Below are 21,026 nucleotides of genomic sequence, written 5' to 3' on the forward strand. Positions count from 1 at the left end.
TGTTGGCCCTGCCTTTAGGGATGTCTACTGCTAAGTCCAAATCAAGAAAAAATTTGCCCCAAAGCTGATAAGGCTTTGACACTCAGATATTTGGAGATGAAATTAGGCTGATTGCATTAGACTCTAAAATACTGGATGAAGAAAGTCCATTGCCCATATTATGATATACAATTAGAAAGATAGTCAACAAATCAAGCTATCAATAGACAAGTACGTGCTCTGACACACACATGGACACACTCTGTGGATAAACAATGAACTGGGTTTAGGATAAGAGGAGAGTAGCAAATTGTGCCATGATTTTAATGATTCCTAGCTTTTCCTGGAAATCAAAGTCCATCTTTTAACATCAAAATTCTTTTGATGATGCAAGGGTAATGGTGGGAGGAAGCATGTTTCAATATGTTATAAATAGTGCAATAATATAAAGGAATATTTTAAAGGCTAAATGTGTGTGTGAATAGAATGGGAAATAGACAAGTCAAGTAGTGAGAACAAGGGGTAACTGATAGTCCAGGTATTCTAGTAGTAATCACCAAATGTAAAGAGATTTTAGAAGAAGACTCAGCATGATTAACAGATCCTCTCTGGAGGAATTATAGAAGATACTGGCAAAGGTTGAACAAGAAATGAAGGTGTGTGGTTGTGATATAGATCACCTCACATCAATGGGACACCTTTAAAACCACTTAAGTTTAAGACTGTAGTTATTAAAAAGAAATTTTTTTTTGGTAAGGAAAAAATTAGAATATAATACAAATAATTCCTAATTTAAGATTTTAATAAAATTTAAAATTTCTGTGCAACAAACCATATTTACTTACAGATGTTTTAGCACCAATTAGTAATAAATTCAACTATTTAATGAATTGGTATTTGCTGAGCTGTGGTTACTATTTATGTGCTATGAGAGATACTGGTAACCAAGATATGGCCCCCTCCTCTTTTAGAATATAATAACAATAGCACTTAGTCTTATAGGAGTTATACAATTCATACAAGTGTCTGTAATACATGACAGAATGCAGTTAGTGTCAGAGAAGAGGCATGGATATAACTATGATTATTCAGAAGAGTAGGAGATCAAAGAGATAATAAGGAAAAAGACTGGTACAAAAATATTTATAGCTGTACTTTTTGTGGTGGTAAAAAATTGGAAAATGAGGAGTGTCCATCGATTGGGGAATGGTTGAAAAAATTGTAGTATCCGATGGTGATGGAATATTATTTTTATAAAAGGAATAAAGAAATGGAGGAATTCCATGTGAACTAGAAAGACCTCCAAGAACTGATACAGAGTGAAAGGAGCAGACCTAGGAGAACATTGTACACAGAGACTGATACACTGTGGTACAATTGAATGTAATGCACTTTTCCACCAGCAGCAATGCAGTGACCCAGGACAATCCAGAGGAACTTTTGAGAAAGAATGCTATCCACACCCAGAGAAAGAACTGTGGGAACAGAAATGCAGAAGAAAAACATGATCAATCATGTAGTTCGATGGGGATATGTTTAGGGTTTTGGCATTAAAAGATCACTCTACTGGAAATATGAATAACAGAAATAGCTTTTGAACAATGATACATGTATAACCCAGTGGAAGTGCTTATGCACAAGAGCTGTGAGGGCAAAAAGTGCACAATGTTTCCTTTTTGAGTAAGCCAATGTTTCTATATTAGAGGATTTTTAAAGGGAATCAGAAGTATGACCAGGAAGATAGGGTGAGACCCATTAAAGGACAATAAATGTCATCCTGAGGATTTTGGAATTTGAAGAAATCAAGATACCACAAAAAAGTCTGAATTTGTATTTATTTGTTAAAATGACAATTTTTAGGAAAAATGTCTTATTTGTTACATTCCCCCCCCCCAAGATAATTAAGGTTTCGTGACAATCTTTAGATAATACCATAAATTATATTTGTTTTCTGGATCTCTGGATATAAAGTAACGTTAGTCTCTATCTTGAATATTATTTGCTCTACGATATAATTTGACTACTAAATGAATTGGAATAAATTTTAGATACAAGCAAAAGGTCACAGCAATCAAACAGCACCTAATTCAAGTTCTCTGTTCCAAAGATCTAAATAAATATCTGATGGTGATGAAGGGAATGGTGAGAAATGAATTTCTTCATGTTGTCTCAATTTCAGGTCGACTAATATTGTACCTATATAAAAGAATCTCAGTGTCTGATTTGAATGTAGCCTCAGAGATTATTATCTAATTCAACCCATAGGAAAATAGAAACACTCCCAAAGTCAGCCTCAAATGGCTGTTTACAAATACATATTATTCTAGGTCATGTACTTTATTTTTCAGACATAAAAGTTATCATCTAAAGTTGTTCTATGAGCTTTATTTAAACTTAAAAACTTAAATTCCCCTACTAATTTTAGATCCATTCTTAATATCAAAATTGAAGATTCTAGATTTCAGGAAAAAAATCATATTAAACTTTTTCTTACAGAGGTTTTTATGCCATGTCCATCTTATATCCACTTAGTAAAAGCAACTACACATGATGTCTAAAAAGTGAAGAAATGACACAAACTGAAGAATATACCTTTATTAGTAAAGATATATTAATCTTCTCTTCAGAATAAAATAGATTTTTGCCACTAGATTACATTAAGATTTGGAGTACCTATCGTACTCCAGACTCATCAAGTCTATGTACTGTTGAAATTATTTTCTCTTTCTATGCTTTTATAGGCTTTACAAGGACAAGGGAAATGTCTTTCTTCTGTGGGGTGACTAGTGCCTATCCCTACTTCATTTGGTGCAAACACTTACAGACAAGCTCCTTTTTGAACTGATCATTTTCTAGAGGTCATTCAGACCATAATTTCAGGGCCTAGCCACTATCCTGATGGTCCTTCTTAGGAAATTGGACCCAGTGGGAACGTTTTTTCCCTCTGCTTAGTCTATGGGTCAGCATTTTCCTTCCCTTGTACTTCTTAATTCCCTTAAGTGGCAATTATTTAAGGCACAGTTTGAGAAGGTGCAATCTACATTCATCCAATAAAACCTAAATATTAAAAAGGACAGAAAAATTCAGCATGGTTACTAAGGATAAATGGGACAGCATTTAGGATTTGAAAGGTACCAAAGAAGTGGTACAAGAGTAGATAAAGGGAAGTGATAAAAAAAAAACTATTGGAGTAAAATATAATTTAGAAGAAGTAAAAGGGAATAATATGTGTCAAATAGACAAAGCATCTTAATTACAAAAGGTTAATATCAGAGTCAGTCAAAGAATAGGTGGAAAAATGACTGAAAATTCATTCAATGACAGAAACCAAGAGGAAAGACTACATTAAAATTTTTAGCATCAGATAAAATATATACAAATTACTGTTCTAAAATCAATATCTACATTAAAATATATGAAATTACTTCATAAAGATGTATGTTCTAAGTATTGTCAGTTCATTTTAAGACATGATATTAAGGAATGTGTTTTTCATGTTTTTAGGACACAAATTTAGGATCATTTTGGATAAATACACATGGAAATGATTTAAAAATCATAAACAAGTGGATGATGAAACACAGAACCCTTAAAAAAATCTAAAAATTCAGAAACTAAAAGTTTTGTATAATCTCATGTATAAACTGAATGGAAAAAGGAAAGGAAATAAACCAAAATGTCATTGTCTTCGCTGTAGTAAAAAAGGTCAACAGGTGGTAGTATCATGTAGGCAATAATACACTCCAAGATGTGGTTATCCTAAAATATAGTGCCCCCAGGTCTAGGGAGCATTGTTAATTTAAGCACTCAGGAAATATAATCTTTGCATAACTATGTACTTGGCATGTTGTTCAGGGTAGCTATCTTATGCAATGATACTTGTTACAAATCCAATTTCAATCTTAACTTCTTTTTAAAAAATGTTTCCTGTCCTCTACTCAGAATAGTAAATATAAATTTTTTAATTTTTAAAAGGTATGGCATTTGGTTTAATTGGCCACCTATCTGGTTTATATACAAATTAAAATATGTGGTTTTTCTGTTTGTATTTTTGTTTTGGCTGACAAAATCCAGATTGATTTAAAATCTCTACATGGTAGGCAGGTATTCCAAACATCTAGTTGTAAATCACACTTTACTCCATAAAAGCAAAACTAATTTTCTATAAATTTTACTTTTTCTGTACCACATTTTTTCTTTTGAAAAGTTTACTTCTCCTTTGTGGGCGGGAGAGTACAGCCCATTTGACAATTATTAGATGTAGAATGGCATGAATGCTATAAAAGAAACTGTAATTGAGCCCCTTCAGATAATGAACTGGTCTATATTAATCAATTTAGAGGTTATAATCATAAAAGTTAAGAAAACTCCATGTAGTAGTAAATTTCTTATTTCAATGACAATACAGAATATATTTATTAAGAAGTATCAAAAATTTTCAAATGAAAAAATACTTCATTTTAAAAATATACAACATACAAATAAAGGAAGGTGTGTATCACAAATCCAAATAACTAATAATTAGGTAATTTAATTATAAAAATATATAGTTAAACAACATCAGTTTCTAGAAGTAGAGACAATAAAGACAGAACAAATCAAATGGTAGATATACTCTTATACTTCACAAGACATTGGATTATTATTCTTGTTCTTTTACTTGCATATACCTACCAAGCATTTTCTTAATGACTAAAAGAACAAAACAACATTGCAAAATGTAGAAATGTCTTCTGTGACTAAACGAAAACCTATATACAACGAAAGATTTTAAAACCAAACAACAAACAAGAACAATCCTATCTAACATTGATATAGTGCTTATTTGTCAGGCATTGTGATAAGCACCTTATAATTATTATCTCATTTTATCTTCATAACAACCCTACAAGGTAGATGAGGCAACTGAAGCAAATAGAGATGAAATTAATTGTCCAGGGTCACAAAGCTTTTTAGTAAAGTATGCAGTGTCAAGAGACCAGATTTAGACTCAGATATTTTGACTGTAGGCCCAAGGCTCTATCCACTTTTTCAAGTCAAGAGTTATCATTAATCATTCCAGTAAGATAGTAATTTATAACTTTCTTAAGGCATACCAGTGTTTTAAATTGTGTTTGATTGATTGGTACAATCACTAGATAAATATTTATTAAGTAACTATCAAGTGCCAAGTACTATACTAAGAGTTAGAGAAAGAAAAAAGGGGAATAGTTCTTATCCTTAAGAAGTTTGTATTTTTATGATGGAGACTATGTAAACACAAGCAGGTATATAAAAGATACAAGGAAACTAAGGGAGAAAACACTAAGAACTGGAAAATGGGAGTGGATTCTCTCCCCCACTACAAATTGTATTAGAGGTTGAGTGAAGTGAATACAGATGATAAAATGGAAATGTAGAATTTAGAATGTTTTTGGGCGGATGGAATAGAAAGGAAAAGTTTAACTTGTTAATATAAAACAATAGCTGTATATAATATAAAACAAAAGCTATCTATCTAGAACTCTGAGGTGGAGTTGATAAAGGGTAGAATTATGAAGTAAAAAGATGGAACTTAAATAAATTGATAAAAAGAAGAGAAAACTGGGGGGGGGGGTTCTCATTAAAAGCAGAGAGGCTGAGACAATTAACCTATTAGAAACATCCAAAGAAAGGGGAGATGAATGGAGAAAAGAGAGGAGAGCTTAATTAAGAAAATTAATTGAATAACCCATATTGAATTGCTTGTCAACTGAGAGGGGGAGGGAAGAAGGTAGGGATACAATGTGAATAATATAATTGGACAGCTTATGTGGAAATTTGTTATTAAAATAAAGAAAAGATAAAAATAAAAGTAATTGAAAACCTAATCAAACAATATTTATGGTCAAAGCTCAAGGAAGAATGCCTGTATAGAGAGTTGGAACACATATGAACATAGGAGAACTGTTCCATATACAAAAAGGAATGAAAATTTCAAAAATATTTTGAAGAAGGTAAGTAGAATGGTGAGCAATTTGAAAACAATATAGGGAAAAACAGAAAGGCATGGGGAAGAATGATATGAGGAAGGAAAAACTAAAGGAAGATATAATAGTTCAACTTGAACTTGAGGTTTCAAAAAGGCTGAACTTAGTAGCAAGTAATGGAAATTATGAAGTCAGAACTCAATTCAATTTAAAGAAAAACGAGAGCTTTCTACTAAAGGTACAAGATTCCTTGTAAGATTCTGAACTAGACACTAAAGGTACCTAAGCAAAGACTGGATTGTCCAATGGCAATGTCATTCAGGTTTTTGGACACAGTGTTCTCAGTGCTGCTTTTATGTGAACTTTAAAGTTTTTCTAATTCTAAATGACTATGGTTTATACTAGATGCTATGATACTAATTACAATGCAAATCAATGAGATGTTTTATTGCATTATTTCTTCCTTTAAAAAGTTTGATAACAAATGTTTAAATCAAAATTAAGATCATACTTCAGCTCAGAGCAAGATATAAAAGATACAAAATTCTAAATGAAATTATGTTAAATATAAATAGAAGTAATATTTGTAACAAATATTAATAATCATTTAACAATCTTGGGCAAAGCAACAAGTTATATTTCAACTTTATCTTAAAATAAGTATTCCAAAGGCATTTAATTTTTGGTTAAAATATTAAAAAATCATTTTTGTGCTTTGAGTGATGTGACTGTGTTTATTAACATAACAGTCAAAAATCTTGACATTTTCATGCCTGGAAGATGAACACAGGCACATTGATATTGCTATAAATAATAAAACACACTGATGTGGATATTAAATGTCTTATTCAAAGCAAAAGAACATTTAATTATTTTATTCCTTCCTAATCAAATATAAAACATTTTCTATATGTAATTTTTCTATATGCAGCAGTATTCTTAGTTGCTGACAGAGGAAATGGTATAGAAAAAGCAACTAAGCATAAAAAAGAATAAATTTTCAAACCAAAACCATATTTAGCTAAGTATCACAACAAAAGACTCATATTGTAACATGGTAATATACATTAATGTTTATATATGTAACAAAAAGATTTTAGACTCTTTAGAAGAGTGAGAGAAAAGTCTGTCACCTCTATGCATCCCTTAGGTCTTGCTAAGGTTACCTCCTTTACTGCCTTGCACAGATTCAGGCTACTGATCATGGGCAGTAATAGGACTTGAGATCAATACATTCAGCTTAAATTTAACAGTAGACTGAATTGAGAGAGTAGCAACTGGGGCAGAAGCAAACTTCAAAAGAAAGAGTTAACTTAAGCCTTGGGCTTTTGCTGGCTGGCTGTGAATGGCTATGGGCCTGATACAAAAGAGAGCTAAAATACACCCTAGGGATATAGGAATAATGTATAGAATCTGGGAAAATGTTCTAACAATTAAAAATACAGTAAAGTCAGCTATATTGCAATGGAGAATAATAAAGTTTCCCTCACTAGAGGACTTTTTAAAAAAGCTAGATGATGGCCTGTCAGGTATACTGCATAGGGGATTTTTGGTCAGGTACAGGTTAAACTGGTTTAATTCTGAAGTGCCTTCTAATTCTGAAATCAAGAATGCAGCTTTATTTGTCTTTCTATACTTGGTAAGGCATATTATATGTTGTTCAGAATACTTGTTTGTTTCTACAAGATCAAAACTAGGTCTTAATTTCCTCAGCTATAAAATGAGAGGGTTAGACAATATACTCTCTTATATAAAAAATTATATAAACTGTACATTTTTTATGGCATGAAAAAACTGGAAACCAAATAGGTATATATTAATTAGGGATTATCTTAATGAAATGTGGCATATGAATAATGATAGAATAGTATTGGGCCATAAGAAACAATGAATATGAAGAATTCAGAAAGAAATAATAGGAAGACATCTATGACACAAAGCAGAATCAGGCAAGCAATATAGTCAATGACTTTACATACTATTTCTTACTAGAAAGGATAAAATGAAGCTGAATGCATTATAATTCTAATAACTAAGCTTGGTCCTTTTGGAAAGATGAGTATATTTTCTTCCCTCATTTTACTAGAGGTGGGGGTCTGTTGGTATAGAATATTATATAAGTTTTCAGACATGTTTGATGTGTCTCTTGGTTTCACTGAATTTTTTTTTTTATTGAGAAAGGCTTACTAGGTAGGAGTATTGCATTAATGTATCTGTGAGACTGGATGAAAAAGAAAGAAAATTAAATTTTCACTGAAAAAGCAGTAACTAAAAATAAATGTGCAAACAGACTGATCTTTGATTCTTAATGAATTTTTCCAGTTTCCTTTGTGTGGGGAAAAAAGGGACAATGTAGCAGATCATAGTTTTACAAAGGATTTGTTATTTTTTAAACCATTGATAAGTAACTATTTCTGTGCCTCAGGATACATAAGATGTTCAATATCAACAAGGGATTATAAAAATGCCTAATATAATTTGTATTCAATATGTCTTTAAATAGCAATGAAAACTGAAGTGGCTTATCTGGTAAATGTAAATAATTCAATGCCAGTGGAAGCAATAAAAACCCTTGGTGAAATAAACTAAAACATAATTATCACTAAAATCTTAAAGGTAGCTATGGTAGAATCTATTATATTTGCTTGCAGGGAAATCTCTAGCTCAAAATCAGGCATCTAAAAATCAGTTATCTAAACTATAACATCTGTGTATTTGGCAAATTATTCACCTAGATTTGTTATCGGAATATAACTTGAACTGTTACTCTCATGTCACTCAACAGCAGCACCTACTGGCCAATTAAAAAGAATATAAAAAAAAAACAGTTATAAAGGGAAAACATTTGAACATTGCTTATTGAAAGTGATTGACAAAATTTTAATTTTCAGACTCAGGGACCATTGAGGAATTTGTTTACTTCATTTTCTAAAATACTCATTTCATCTAAAATCCAGTTTCCTCAATATGAACAGTTATCTTCAAAAGAATCAAGATCAAGTCTAATTTTAATTTGCAAAATCAGATGACAGCTGTGTAAGTCCATTAAAATACTGTCCAAAAATAGAGCTCCATTCCAATAAAACTATTATTTAATTTTCGATGAAATGCAACATAATTAAATTAATCTACACTGCTTGCAAAAGGTTCTTGCCTTTTCCTTTACAAATAGAAAATCACTTATGCTAGGTTTTTATTTCAAGCACACACTAAAATTATGATTCTTGACAAAAGGAAAGAATGACTGGCTGCCAATCAATCTGAAATGCTATTGAAAGACTGGCACTAATAGCTGTGACAAGAATGAACCTGTTTGAAGCAAAGCTTTTTTTTTTTTTAAAGAACTAGACCAGCCATCAAAAATATTTTATCTAGCTGAGACCTAATCTATATTTTGCTACAGTAAGAACTGTTAGCAGATTTAAGTGACTGCTTCACCTTGATGGATTTTTATTCTTTTAAAATAATGCATTTAAGTGCCTTTTTTTCATTACTTAGAAAAAAATGGCTACTATAGAAAATATTAAACATCTGAGAGAGGGCAATAATTTTATTTTTAAAAATATTTTTTCCTGAATAAAAACCAATAACTATAGACAGTCAAAGTGTTTCTTTACTACAGACATTGTTAATATTTATTTGATAAAGCAGAAAGAACAATGGATTCTGAACTTGTCTTGGCTTTGCCTCTTCAGAATAATGGGACCTTGATTAACTCACAACTTCTTTGGGTCTCAATTTCCTCATCTTTACAATGGGGGGGGGGGGTTGATTAGATTGTCTTTAATGCCTCTTCCAGGTATGTAAATTCTATAATTCTAAATGTTATTTTATTGGCTTATTAGGTGTAAAAACCACAAGCTCCATCAACAAAAATGTTCAAAATTCAACTTCCTCTTTTCCAATGTGGATAAATATAAAGGGGTTAAAAATTGGTCTTTTGTTATAGCAATAAAATAATTAAATAAATGTTAAGGAATTATTCTTAGTTTATGTAAACTGAATATTATTGTTTCTTTTTAATCAGAGGGGAAAATCATTTTCAAAATTTTCAAATGTTAGCTAAAAGAAGATATGATAATTAGGAATAAACCTTCCATTATGAACCACATTCTGAACATATAAAAGTTTCCATTTTTCTTGACTTATTTTTAAATAAATCAGTGAAATCAAGATTTAAATCAAGGTAGATATTTTAAGTTATACACTCCTCATTATAATAGGGCACTTGGAGAAGGGGTAAGAAATACAATAATCTTCTTTATGACTCAAAACTAGATCCTTAAGTGTTAAATAAGTATAGTTTAAGATATCAATGAATTTTTTAAACCAGAATCAATTATCAAGATTGTTATAAGACAAGTGACAAGTGACTTGAAAAGAATTATACTAGGACAATTATATGCAATGTTATATACAGTAATATCTGAGTTTCTCATCATTGCTAAATAATAAATTTTTGTTTCATATGTAATTTGAGTACTTTGTAGTACTAATCTTCACTGAAAATGAGAAGCTTCAATTAAAAAAGTATTAAGTATTTGTCAACATCTTTGTTTTCAAAATAGATATTGGGAGACACTGTGTGTTTAGGAATGGGTGTATGTGTGTATGTGTATCCTTTTGTATATACACATATAAATTTCTAAAAGATGTAAAGTGATATTAATTTAATAAAAGACTACATAAATGTAAAATCCTTATCAGTAACTGATAAAATCATATTGTTGCTACTATAACTTCCAACAATCAATTTTTCCCTTAATATTTTGATAAATGTAGTTGTCAAGTGGGATAAGATCACAATTTTGCTTATTTTTAACTAGTTGAACTTTCAGGATTCAGTTCATGAATATTGCAACTTAGTCCAGATAAGATCTCAATTTTGTCTGATGTTGATGAAGCAATCATGAAGCAGTTTGCTTGTATAGCCTTATTTACTCAAAAAGAAGTAAGAATGAAAAAAGTCCTATGAGGAAGTATGGAAATATAAAGTATTTTATGTAAACTCATAAAAAAAGCAGGGTAAAATATATTAGGCAATGAATGAATGTGACTTTTAAAAAATACTGTAACTTACTGATTGCTGAAAAAATAGAATTAAATGTAATTTCCATGTTTTTCTCTTGCATCATATAAAGAGAGGAACAAGTTTGGGTTACAAAGTCTAAGGTAGAAAACAATTAATTGTACAATTTCCCCATGAATTTCAGCAGTCTTTAGCCTATCAAAGAGGTATTGCCAACAGCATTTCAATGATGTTCTCTCAACTTTCTTTTAAATGTACTGACTGTCATTAAATGATTTTACATAGCATTAAACTGCATACTAGAAAGGAAATTATTTCAGGCAAGTACTGTATCTTTTAGACAGACTGGTACTAAAAATACTAAGAATAACAACTTAAACCCAATAATCTTAATGATTAGAACAGTCAACTATGACAAAGAGACAGAAACTACTGGCCTTATATATCTCCTAACTTAAACACAGAGTGATATAATGGAACAAAGAAGACTAAGTCATATGAATAAAAAACTACAAAATTTTTCTCATTTTAAAAAAATCTACTCTCTTTCTATTGAAAACAGTAACTCCATTCACCATAAAACAAAAACAGAAACAAAAAAAAACAACAGTCCCAACATTATAAACAACAAAACAAAAATATTGTTCTGGATTCTTTTAAAATACCAATAATGTCTTACAACACCTATTGCCACACTTTATTATAGACACTAGATGGATTCTCCTAGGAGAAGTAGGCAGTGATATTAACCCTTATTTGACAAAAAGGAATGTTAAGTACTGAGAAGTTAAGTGAACCATCAATAATCACAAAAGTAAGGAATGACAGCAGTCCAATTACAAATCAAACTTTCAGACTTCCTACTTAATAACTGTTTCTAAGTGGGCCATCAAGCAAAGTCTGAATGGGAATTTACATGGGAGGAATACTGTAAAGTGGATCCTTTTCCAGGTATGTGTTAAACAAGATAACTGAAATTTCTTCCAACTCTAAACTTCTGTTATATCTATACTTTTATCATATAACTTCCCATGATAAAAGAGGTAGGGGAAAAAAAAACATTTTAAAAATTGTCCACTGCATAAACCCTTCACTGTCTTTCCAAAAGTCTTCTTTAAACATCTCTTAAAACCACCAGAGCAATAAATAATTATATTAGTCTCTAAATCCCAAAATTTCAAGCTTATTTCTCTTTGTGATTAAAAATACAAAATAGTTAATTATGGTAATGAGTCTCTTGTGTTCTCTTGCTTATTAATTTTATATAAAAAAGGGAACAAAACTCAAGCAAAATTTCAAAAATACTAGAAATAGAATTACTTCAGTTATTATCGAAACTGGAAGATTAACCTAACCTTCACAGGATGGCAAACAAACTGAATAAAATGATCAAAAAACAAATAAGCCCCACAAACTCATATAATGCTACCTAAAAAGTAAACAAAGAATATACAGTACAAAAAATAATAACCAAAAAGTATGCTAGTTAATAAGAGACTTTGGCATGGAAACAATTTCTATATCAGTGAGGATTTAAGAGAAAAATAGTCTTGACAAAGTCTCTTTAAATATAAATTAATGTATTTTATTTCTGTTTAATGTGGAAAAGAATGGATCTTGGTTAACTATCTAATAATATACAGAAGAACAGTTGTTCTGGGGCTGCACTTATCATTAACAAAGGTAGTAAATTAAAGAGAAATAATTTTATGACATTTCACTAATATACTTTGGTTTAAGATAATTCTCTTTTCTGGACATCATGAGGGCAAGAAGAGTAGAGAAAGAAGGTATCAAAAGGACCTTGCTATACTATGATCTCTTAGGATGGACTATGAAAGCAGTTTTATAACAAAACCTCTAGAATATTTAGGTAGGAGTTGTGAAATAAAAGTAGATGTGAAAAGCAGCAAGAAAAAAATGAGTTTAACCAATGTGTGAAGTATAAGGTTAAGGAATCAAACTGTTGAACTGTTAATTATTTTAGGAAGTCTTTTGTTACAAGTGAAATACTAGGAGACTGGAAAACAACGAATTCAGTCTGAATGTTAAAAAGAAAGAGCGAAGAGGCTGAAAATTATAGACCTGTAAGCCTAACAACTATATTAGGAAATAAATTTGAGATGATACTTATGGATGAGCTTAATGATACATTTGGAAAAGTACAATTTAATAGGTGTGAGTCAGAATGGATTTACCAAAGGCAATCATGTCAGACAAATTTCATTCGTTTTTTGGGTGAGATAATAATTGGTCTATATAAAGGAGAGCCAATAAGACACTGTCAGGATTTTCTAAGATTTTTGGACAGTGTTTCACAGGATGAATTATTGTACCAACTTTTGTGACACAGGTCAGGGACCAAACTAATAAAACAGTATGAAAGTAACTGGTTAGAAAACAGAGGATTTGAGAATCTTAAGGAAATTGAGTTATAAACTGAGTCCCACAAGGATCTATATTGGGACACTAATATTTTTTATTAATGATTAAGACAATCTGTAAGATTAGAAAATTTGCAAAAGGTACTAAATGAGGGGGTGTGGTTAAGACACAAAAGAATGTAGCTGTTTTACAGGGTAACTGTAATAGATTAGATAAATGGGCTCAGAGGTAGAATATGAAATTTAATGTGTCTAAGAGTAAAGTGATGCACTTGGGTAGAGAATTAAGAAACCAGCTAAGTATAGTTTAAATGGTACTAAATTAGTTATTAAAGGAAAGAAAAAAGATTTCAGGGTTTTAATAAGAGCAAAGCATTCTCATTCTTATTGTAATGACAGGGAAAGCCAAAAAAAAAAGCTAAAAAATGATTGTTACTATTAAGTTGCATAAAAAATAAAGAATTTTGTTGACACTGTAGATAAAACTACTAAGATCCTAATTCATTAGGATTTGGAAGTACATAGTTATATGTTATTTTCTCTATATAACAATTTAATGAAAAATCTGACTCAATATTTACAACAGCAATTATCATGTTGAAATAATAAAAAGATATAATATTTATGAAGCACATTAAAATTTACAAAGCGCTTTACAAACAGAATCTCATTTAAGTCTCTGAAAAAACCCAATGTAGGCAATACTAGTACTATCTGCATTTTATAGATGAAGAGCCTCTCATAGGTGTTTGAACATGTCCACTGGCCATTTTCATAGACGCAAGATACTCAGATATATGAAGTACTGAACAAAAATATGGGAGTACTATTTACTATACCTATCTTATGCTTTAAATTGAGTCTGTAGCATCTCAAGAGAGTTAAGTGTTTAATCAGAAAGTCAGAACATCAGTTAGGCAATTAACTTTTTGGCCTCTAATTGCCATTAGATCACTTATGGACCTCCTAGGTAAAGAAATGTACCCCTTTGGTTTTGAGGTTTCTTAGAGACTAGTTAAAACCATAAAAGTAGGTCCCTATATCACTTAGAACAGGTCCAACCAATGAGCTAGTTACTCTCCCTGCTATGCCTTTTCGAATAATTAAAATACTAATAGATACCAAGGAGTAGATGTTTACGTGAAGATAAGAGACATTATCTTGCTTCCCCCGCCATTCAATGTTGTAGAACCCCTGGAGAAAAAGTAAAATATTTCAGAGATGGAACCCTATATATAGAAAAGGGAAGCTGGAAAAAAACACCTTCTTTCATTCTTCAGGTTGATATAGTGCAAATTGATATTTTTAACATCATGCCAAGGTAAAGAGTATCCTCCATCAAATGTTATTTGGACACATATAATTTGTGTGTGGGTTCTCTCTTTCTTTCCTAGTACAGATGCTGATTTAACAAACAAACCAAAACCTCCCCCACTAATTTGGAGAGACATTTGTAGACTATTATTTTAAAGGGGAAAAAAATCATATGAAATTTAAATTTAAAAACTAGCAGCAATTCCACTGTTTCCATAATTAGTCATTGGAACAGCTGGATTTGAACTCAAGACTTTTCTGACTATGAGCATTGTACCTTATTCACTATGAAAACATAATTTGTAACTTAATTACTCAAGGCATATTTTTAGACAGATAAAAATCCTAATAATGACATGGCCCAAACCTGAACAACCAGGAATATTTCCTACATCATTAAAGAACCAAAGAATGCCACCAACAAGATCAACTTAGAGAAATATTTTCAGAAGTCATTAAAATGACTGTCAAGTTTTCAATAGGATGATTATTTATGAACAAAGATTATGATAATTACATTACTAGCTAAACTCTATCAACTGGTGTAAAGGAAAACCTTTTCTAGTATCATCTGAATGTTCTACCAAGAACAATGGGTTTAGCAGCAGCTCCCAGCAGCTAAATGGCCTGGTGGACAGAATACTAGGCCTGGAATCAGGAAAACTCATTCCTCTGATTTTAAATCTGATGGCAGACACTTAATTAGCTCTGTGACCCTGGACAAGTCACTTAATGCTGTTTGCTTCAGTTTCCTCATCTATGAAATGAGTTGGAGAAGGAAATGACAAACTGCTTTGGTATTTTTGCCAGGAAAAACCCAAATGGAGTTGTGAAGAGGCATATATGATTAAAACAACTAACAACAACAAATGGGATAACCTCAATACAGTACACACTGATGTCTTCCCTGGCCTTCCCTTTCTTTTTGTTTTGAGAGGTTGTAGAATCACCTTTTTCATTTGGTTAACACATCATACTGTAACTTTTACAAATAAGTAAGAAAACCAGTCTATATCAGTCCTAATTTAAGGTCAGTAGAGCTCTTCCATGTAATAAAAGAATTCATCAGTGACACGATGTATAAGAAAAAAATTAGGTTCATTCAATAAAAAGAGTAATCTATAAACACTATACTTTGAAAACTTGGAAAATCAAAGTAAGATAAAGTTTGGAATGAATTGTTTTTCATTACAATGAATAAATTATTATGAAGCTCTGATGAAAATATTTAATTTGATTTAACAAATTCTATGGGAGTTGTATGAGGCTCTCTATAAATGGGAGAAGAAAAAATATCCTATAGATATCAAGGAATCCAGAGCCATCTACATCATTCTCATATTTTCTGATATAGTTGCACAAAAAAATAAGGGTTTACAACATACTTCCAACTACCTGAAGGGGGAAAAAATCAAATAAATGTAAAATAATTTCAAAATAATAAATTTTCTTATTTGGAAAAAAAAAGGAGAAATGAAAGTGGATCAACAACTCAAGTAAATGAAGAGATTTCACAAATAACTTATTTTTAACTTTTTTAAAATTAAATTTAAAAAATACCTAGCAAAACTAAATATAAGGAATTTTGGTAAAAATCCACAAATATTTCTTGTGCACATACCATTTATAACCATGAAAAATGCAAAAATAACCAAAATGTTTTGTTATGCATGCTTAGCCAAGTCAGGACTAGAATAGATTTTTTTTTTCCTGTTCTAGGATAGCTGTAAACTCTATCTTCCTGCTAAGAATCAGAACCTTTTATCAAATAACTGGGTAACATGATTCACTGGATTTCAGCTCACAAAATTCCCAGCACATTAATATTGTAGATAGGAAAGAATGTGGCTAAGAGAATCCTTCAGGACTAGGCATAAAACATTTCTAAGATTTTATATCACCACATGAAATTTTACAATACCACCTATCATGAAATTCATAAACCAGGAGGGTTGACATCACAGGGTAAAAAAGAAAACCAAAAAATTCTCTCATTCTCTCTCTCTCTCTCTCTCTCTCTCTCTCTCTCTCTCTCTCTCTCTCTCTCTCTCTCTGTATATATATATATATATATATATATACACACATGTATAACATGTATATATGTATATATATGAAAAATATACATGTGTTTAAACACATGCATTATATATAGACGCATATACATAAAGAGTTATATATATGTGCAACAATCTGTTTAAATTATATTCGTGTATACAATTAAGGAAACTGTTTTTACATTTCCGTAAATACACAGATGAAGACATGAATTAAAATTTGAAGAACCATTGCATAAAATTATTTTAAACACCTTTTTAAAGATATACTTAACTGAACCAAGTTTATCAAAGTTTAAAAAAGGGTTATTGACAGGGGTATTCTTGCACTGCTTAGGGATATGGGAAACAAAAACTCTATTGTGCACTCTGAAGGTAGGCTGCAAAGAGGTTTCTTTTGTTAATACACTGTGGAATACTGCTGTGACATATTTGCGAAGAGTGTTTTAAACAAAATGTTACAGAAATACTTAGAGAAGCTACAAAGAAACTGGGATAAAATTTGTTTTTAGACAACACTTTTCAGACCAAAGATATCCCAAAGCACTTAGCCAGGTAATGAATTCTGTTTTGCCAGTCAATGAATCTGTAAGCAAAAAGCAAGTACCCTTAGTGTGCTTAGTAACAGCATACACACATTCTTGGCATCTAGAATTAGTTTTATTTTTTCTTTCTATCTTCCTTTCTTTCTTTCATCCTTTTTATTTTTTGAAAAGAAGGAATTTAGTTAGGGTATTCTCACCTTTAGAGAAAGCATTCCATTTTAAATTTACAAATTGACCACTAATGGAGGAATCAGTCAATCGTAATATTATTCCTAGAAATGTATGATGAGCCACAATACTGTGAAATTGGTACCTTCCTGACATATAACTTCCTCAATTCAGCTTGTTTGGCTCTGACACCTCTTGGAGTACTTGCTCTTCAACATAGTTGGAACCCATAATGCCATCCATTCATATTAATGAAAAAAACCAGAGATATTGATGGCCAGCAGGTATTTCAACATGGCTTTATCTATATTTATGCAATAAATCTGATAAACTATCTAGTTCATAAAGCTTTCAATAATAAAGTTTACCAATGCAAGATGTAGAAACTGCTTCTAAAATAGATTGTACTGGTATAAGCATATGAAAATGCTAAAAGGACACAACAGCAGAATAACAAAAAATGTACTAACATATGCAAATATTACCTTACACATCAGTCATATTTTAACTCAATTTACCCTTCAAATTCTATCTTAGGATATTTGCAAAAATGCATATAAAACAATTATTTTCTTATGCATTCCATCACTCTCATTCACCTGAGTATAATAATATATTGGGCATGAGTGGGCTAGGAATTCTGGTTCAGCAGATTGAGTCAGGACTAGAGATGGGAGGTCTTGGGTTCAAATCTGACCTCAGATGCTTTGTAGATATATGACTGGGCAAGTCAATTAACCTCCATTGCCTAGCCCTTACCAGCATATAAGTAATATGTTTGGGAACTTGAGTCATATATTTTAAAATGTTTGATATATACCTAATTGGTCAAAAAAAATTCTAAAATAGACATGGGACAGCTGCTCAGTTAATACTTTCTTAAATGAAGTAAAAGTCACACTAAAAGGTGGCATTACTTCTGCTCATTGATTGATTTATGTTTTCTAGATCAATTGGGCTGGAATTACTAAAATGATTGGGTCATAACAAAAGCTATCTATTGGAGGGTTTTAGGGGTGTCTGTGATAACTCCTACTGTCTAACTTTTAGCTGTTAGTTAAGAACTGCAAAACAATTTGAATATATAAATATAATAAAATATTAGTGTATTATAAGAAAAGACAAATATGATGACTACAAAGAAGCATGAAAAAAACTTATATGAAATAATACAATGTGAAGTGTAAAGTGCTAGGAAAGCAAAAGATACAATGATATAAATGGAATGAACATCAATTAAAAAATAAGAAATGAATATTAGAAAATCACAAAGAACAGTCATGACAACTCTGCCCTCTCCATTCCCCATCTTTTTGAAGAAGAGAGTTCATTAGAATACAGTATATAAAATCAGATTTTTTTTTGATGTGCTGATTTCTGAATGTTTAGTTACTGCTTCTTCTATTTAAATAAAAATCTTCAGATAAGTAATGTCACTCAATGTTGAGGTGGGAGGTAGAAAAGAGGAAGGATCCTAGACAAAATCTAGATGATATACAAATAAAATATATCAATAACAATCTATTTTAAAAATAAGAATTGTGGAGGTCAGATAGAGGAAACTGTGACATTATATGTTGTTTGTTTTTCCTTATCATTTGAGCCTCTACAGCTATTTAGTTTCTTTGATTGATAAACTTGTCATACAAAAAAGGTATTATTCTAAATACAATCATTTAAATGTCTGCATTCAGTAAGAGAAAATCTTTAGAAAAAGTTTTAGTGCCTTACCAGCATGTAAGTAAGCCAAGTCAGGATTTTCAATATCAGGATGCTGTTCTTTCAAGTGGTTACGGAATTCCACAGGAATATTTGTTCCATAGTCACATTTGGGGCAGTTGTACATCTTGACTCCTTCATGTTTACCAGTATGTAAAATGTGCTTCCGAATATTCTCTGCACAATTTGATCTAGGTAAAAAATAAAGACAAAAATAATATAGTATAGTTAGGCAAAAATATACATAGTTCTTACTGAAGCCCATTTTTTAAATTTAGAGAATTTCATTCACTTCCTTATATGAGATTTAAATTAATGTCCAGCAACTCCAAGAATTATATTTTATAAAGTTTATTAATAATCACTAAAAGTAAAAGAATAAAAAGGTAATTATCTAACAAAACTAGACTATGTGACTAAATTTTCTTTCCTGTTTAAAAAGCTACCCCCCATCAAAGCTGTGACAGGAAGAGGAGAGGCGAGGCTATACCAAATTTATATCCTTCCTACCTCAGCACATATCATGAGAGTGGGGTACAGGGAAATGTAGTTTTTAGGGTAATAGATTCTAATTACATACTTGTATTTACTATCCCTTGCTCCCATGGCTCAAGAATTTCATGAATGGGAGCATTTCATATTTATACCTATTATTCTGCATAGCTCTTCTGCATATTCTACTAAGGAATCTACATGAATGGGATTGAAGTTTGCTTGCTGATCAGAACAGTGTTTCTTTACCTTCTAGTGTGTTTAGGGCTCTTTGGCAGTCTGGGAGAACTCTAAGAAGGACCCTAATTGTACATTGCAGATATTTGTAAACTTTTTCAATCTGTCAATCAGCTATGTTAATTTTTTTTTCTTTCCAAAAAACACTACTTGCTATATGGGATGGCTTTCTGGGAGGATAGAGGATACATGGGATACCATAGGAACATAATAGAAAATATATGTTTTTTTAAAAAGCCAATGTTGGGTCAACTTCATGGTTCCTCAAAAATAACAATTCTATGTTTTATTGATCCAATTGATTCTGTGGACAGTCCCAAATAATTCTGTTAAAAGAAGCCTTCCACTCTATTTTCATAACGTAGCTTCCACATTAGAGTCACCCCCTAAATTCACCATTGTTTACTGACATTGGGGAGTAAACACAAAAAGCTAATACTGTATTTAATCAATACTATTTCTTGGAACTGTCAATTTTTGTTGTATTACCCATATTATTTCCTTGTACAAAATGCTAGGTATGAAAAGTTACCAGAGCCAATCATCTGTCAAATGAAGAAAATAAACTTAGTAAAATACACATGATTTAAGGTACTTAAAATCAGAAAGAAATAGCAATGTATCCTATTATTGAGTGCATGAAAAAAATAAATGACTTTGGAAACAGAATAATATCTAATTTTCAAGAAGGGTGTACCCTTGACAAAAATAAGCTGATATCTCTGAGAATCTAAATAGAATGTAGACTCTACAATAAAATAGTCAAGCCAGTGTTGCTAAAGCAAGAAAGTGGGATGCCTAAAAAAACTGTTTTAATATTGTTTTTAAAAATACAAAAGGGAGAAGTAAGGGCTGAGGGACTTGAGAAATTATAGAACAACAAGAATCACTTATTGATATTTGTTCAGAAAAAGTAAGACAAGTGTTTTCTGTTCTTCTATAGATTCTAAGGATCCACATTTCTTTATTAGAAAAAAGAAGACTCTATATTCATCATATAAGATATCTTTATAGAAAAGTAATATATAATTCTAATGGAGGATACTAGTCATAACTGACATCTTAATCTCCTAAACTAATTGTACCTGCATACAATAAAACATTTCTATAAGGCTTGAAATGCCAAAAAATTGGGAAAGAGAAGTCCAAAAAGT

At 31.0% G+C, this 21,026-nt stretch overlaps 1 protein-coding gene across 3 annotated transcripts in view; it reads right to left on the minus strand.

Annotated features, from left to right (window-relative positions):
• Positions 1–21,026, minus strand: part of ZNF407 (zinc finger protein 407) — a 670,437-nt gene that overhangs the window by 172,039 nt on the left and 477,372 nt on the right. For all 3 annotated transcript variants that reach the window (XM_007487796.3, XM_016431724.2, XM_056823576.1), the window contains one exon: positions 19,156–19,334. In XM_007487796.3, coding sequence (XP_007487858.1) covers positions 19,156–19,334 — 179 coding nt within the window. The remainder of the gene's footprint in view (positions 1–19,155; positions 19,335–21,026) is intronic.

Source organism: Monodelphis domestica, chromosome 3 (genome assembly GCF_027887165.1).
Source record: "Monodelphis domestica isolate mMonDom1 chromosome 3, mMonDom1.pri, whole genome shotgun sequence".
Classification (NCBI taxonomy): Eukaryota; Metazoa; Chordata; class Mammalia; order Didelphimorphia; family Didelphidae; genus Monodelphis; species Monodelphis domestica.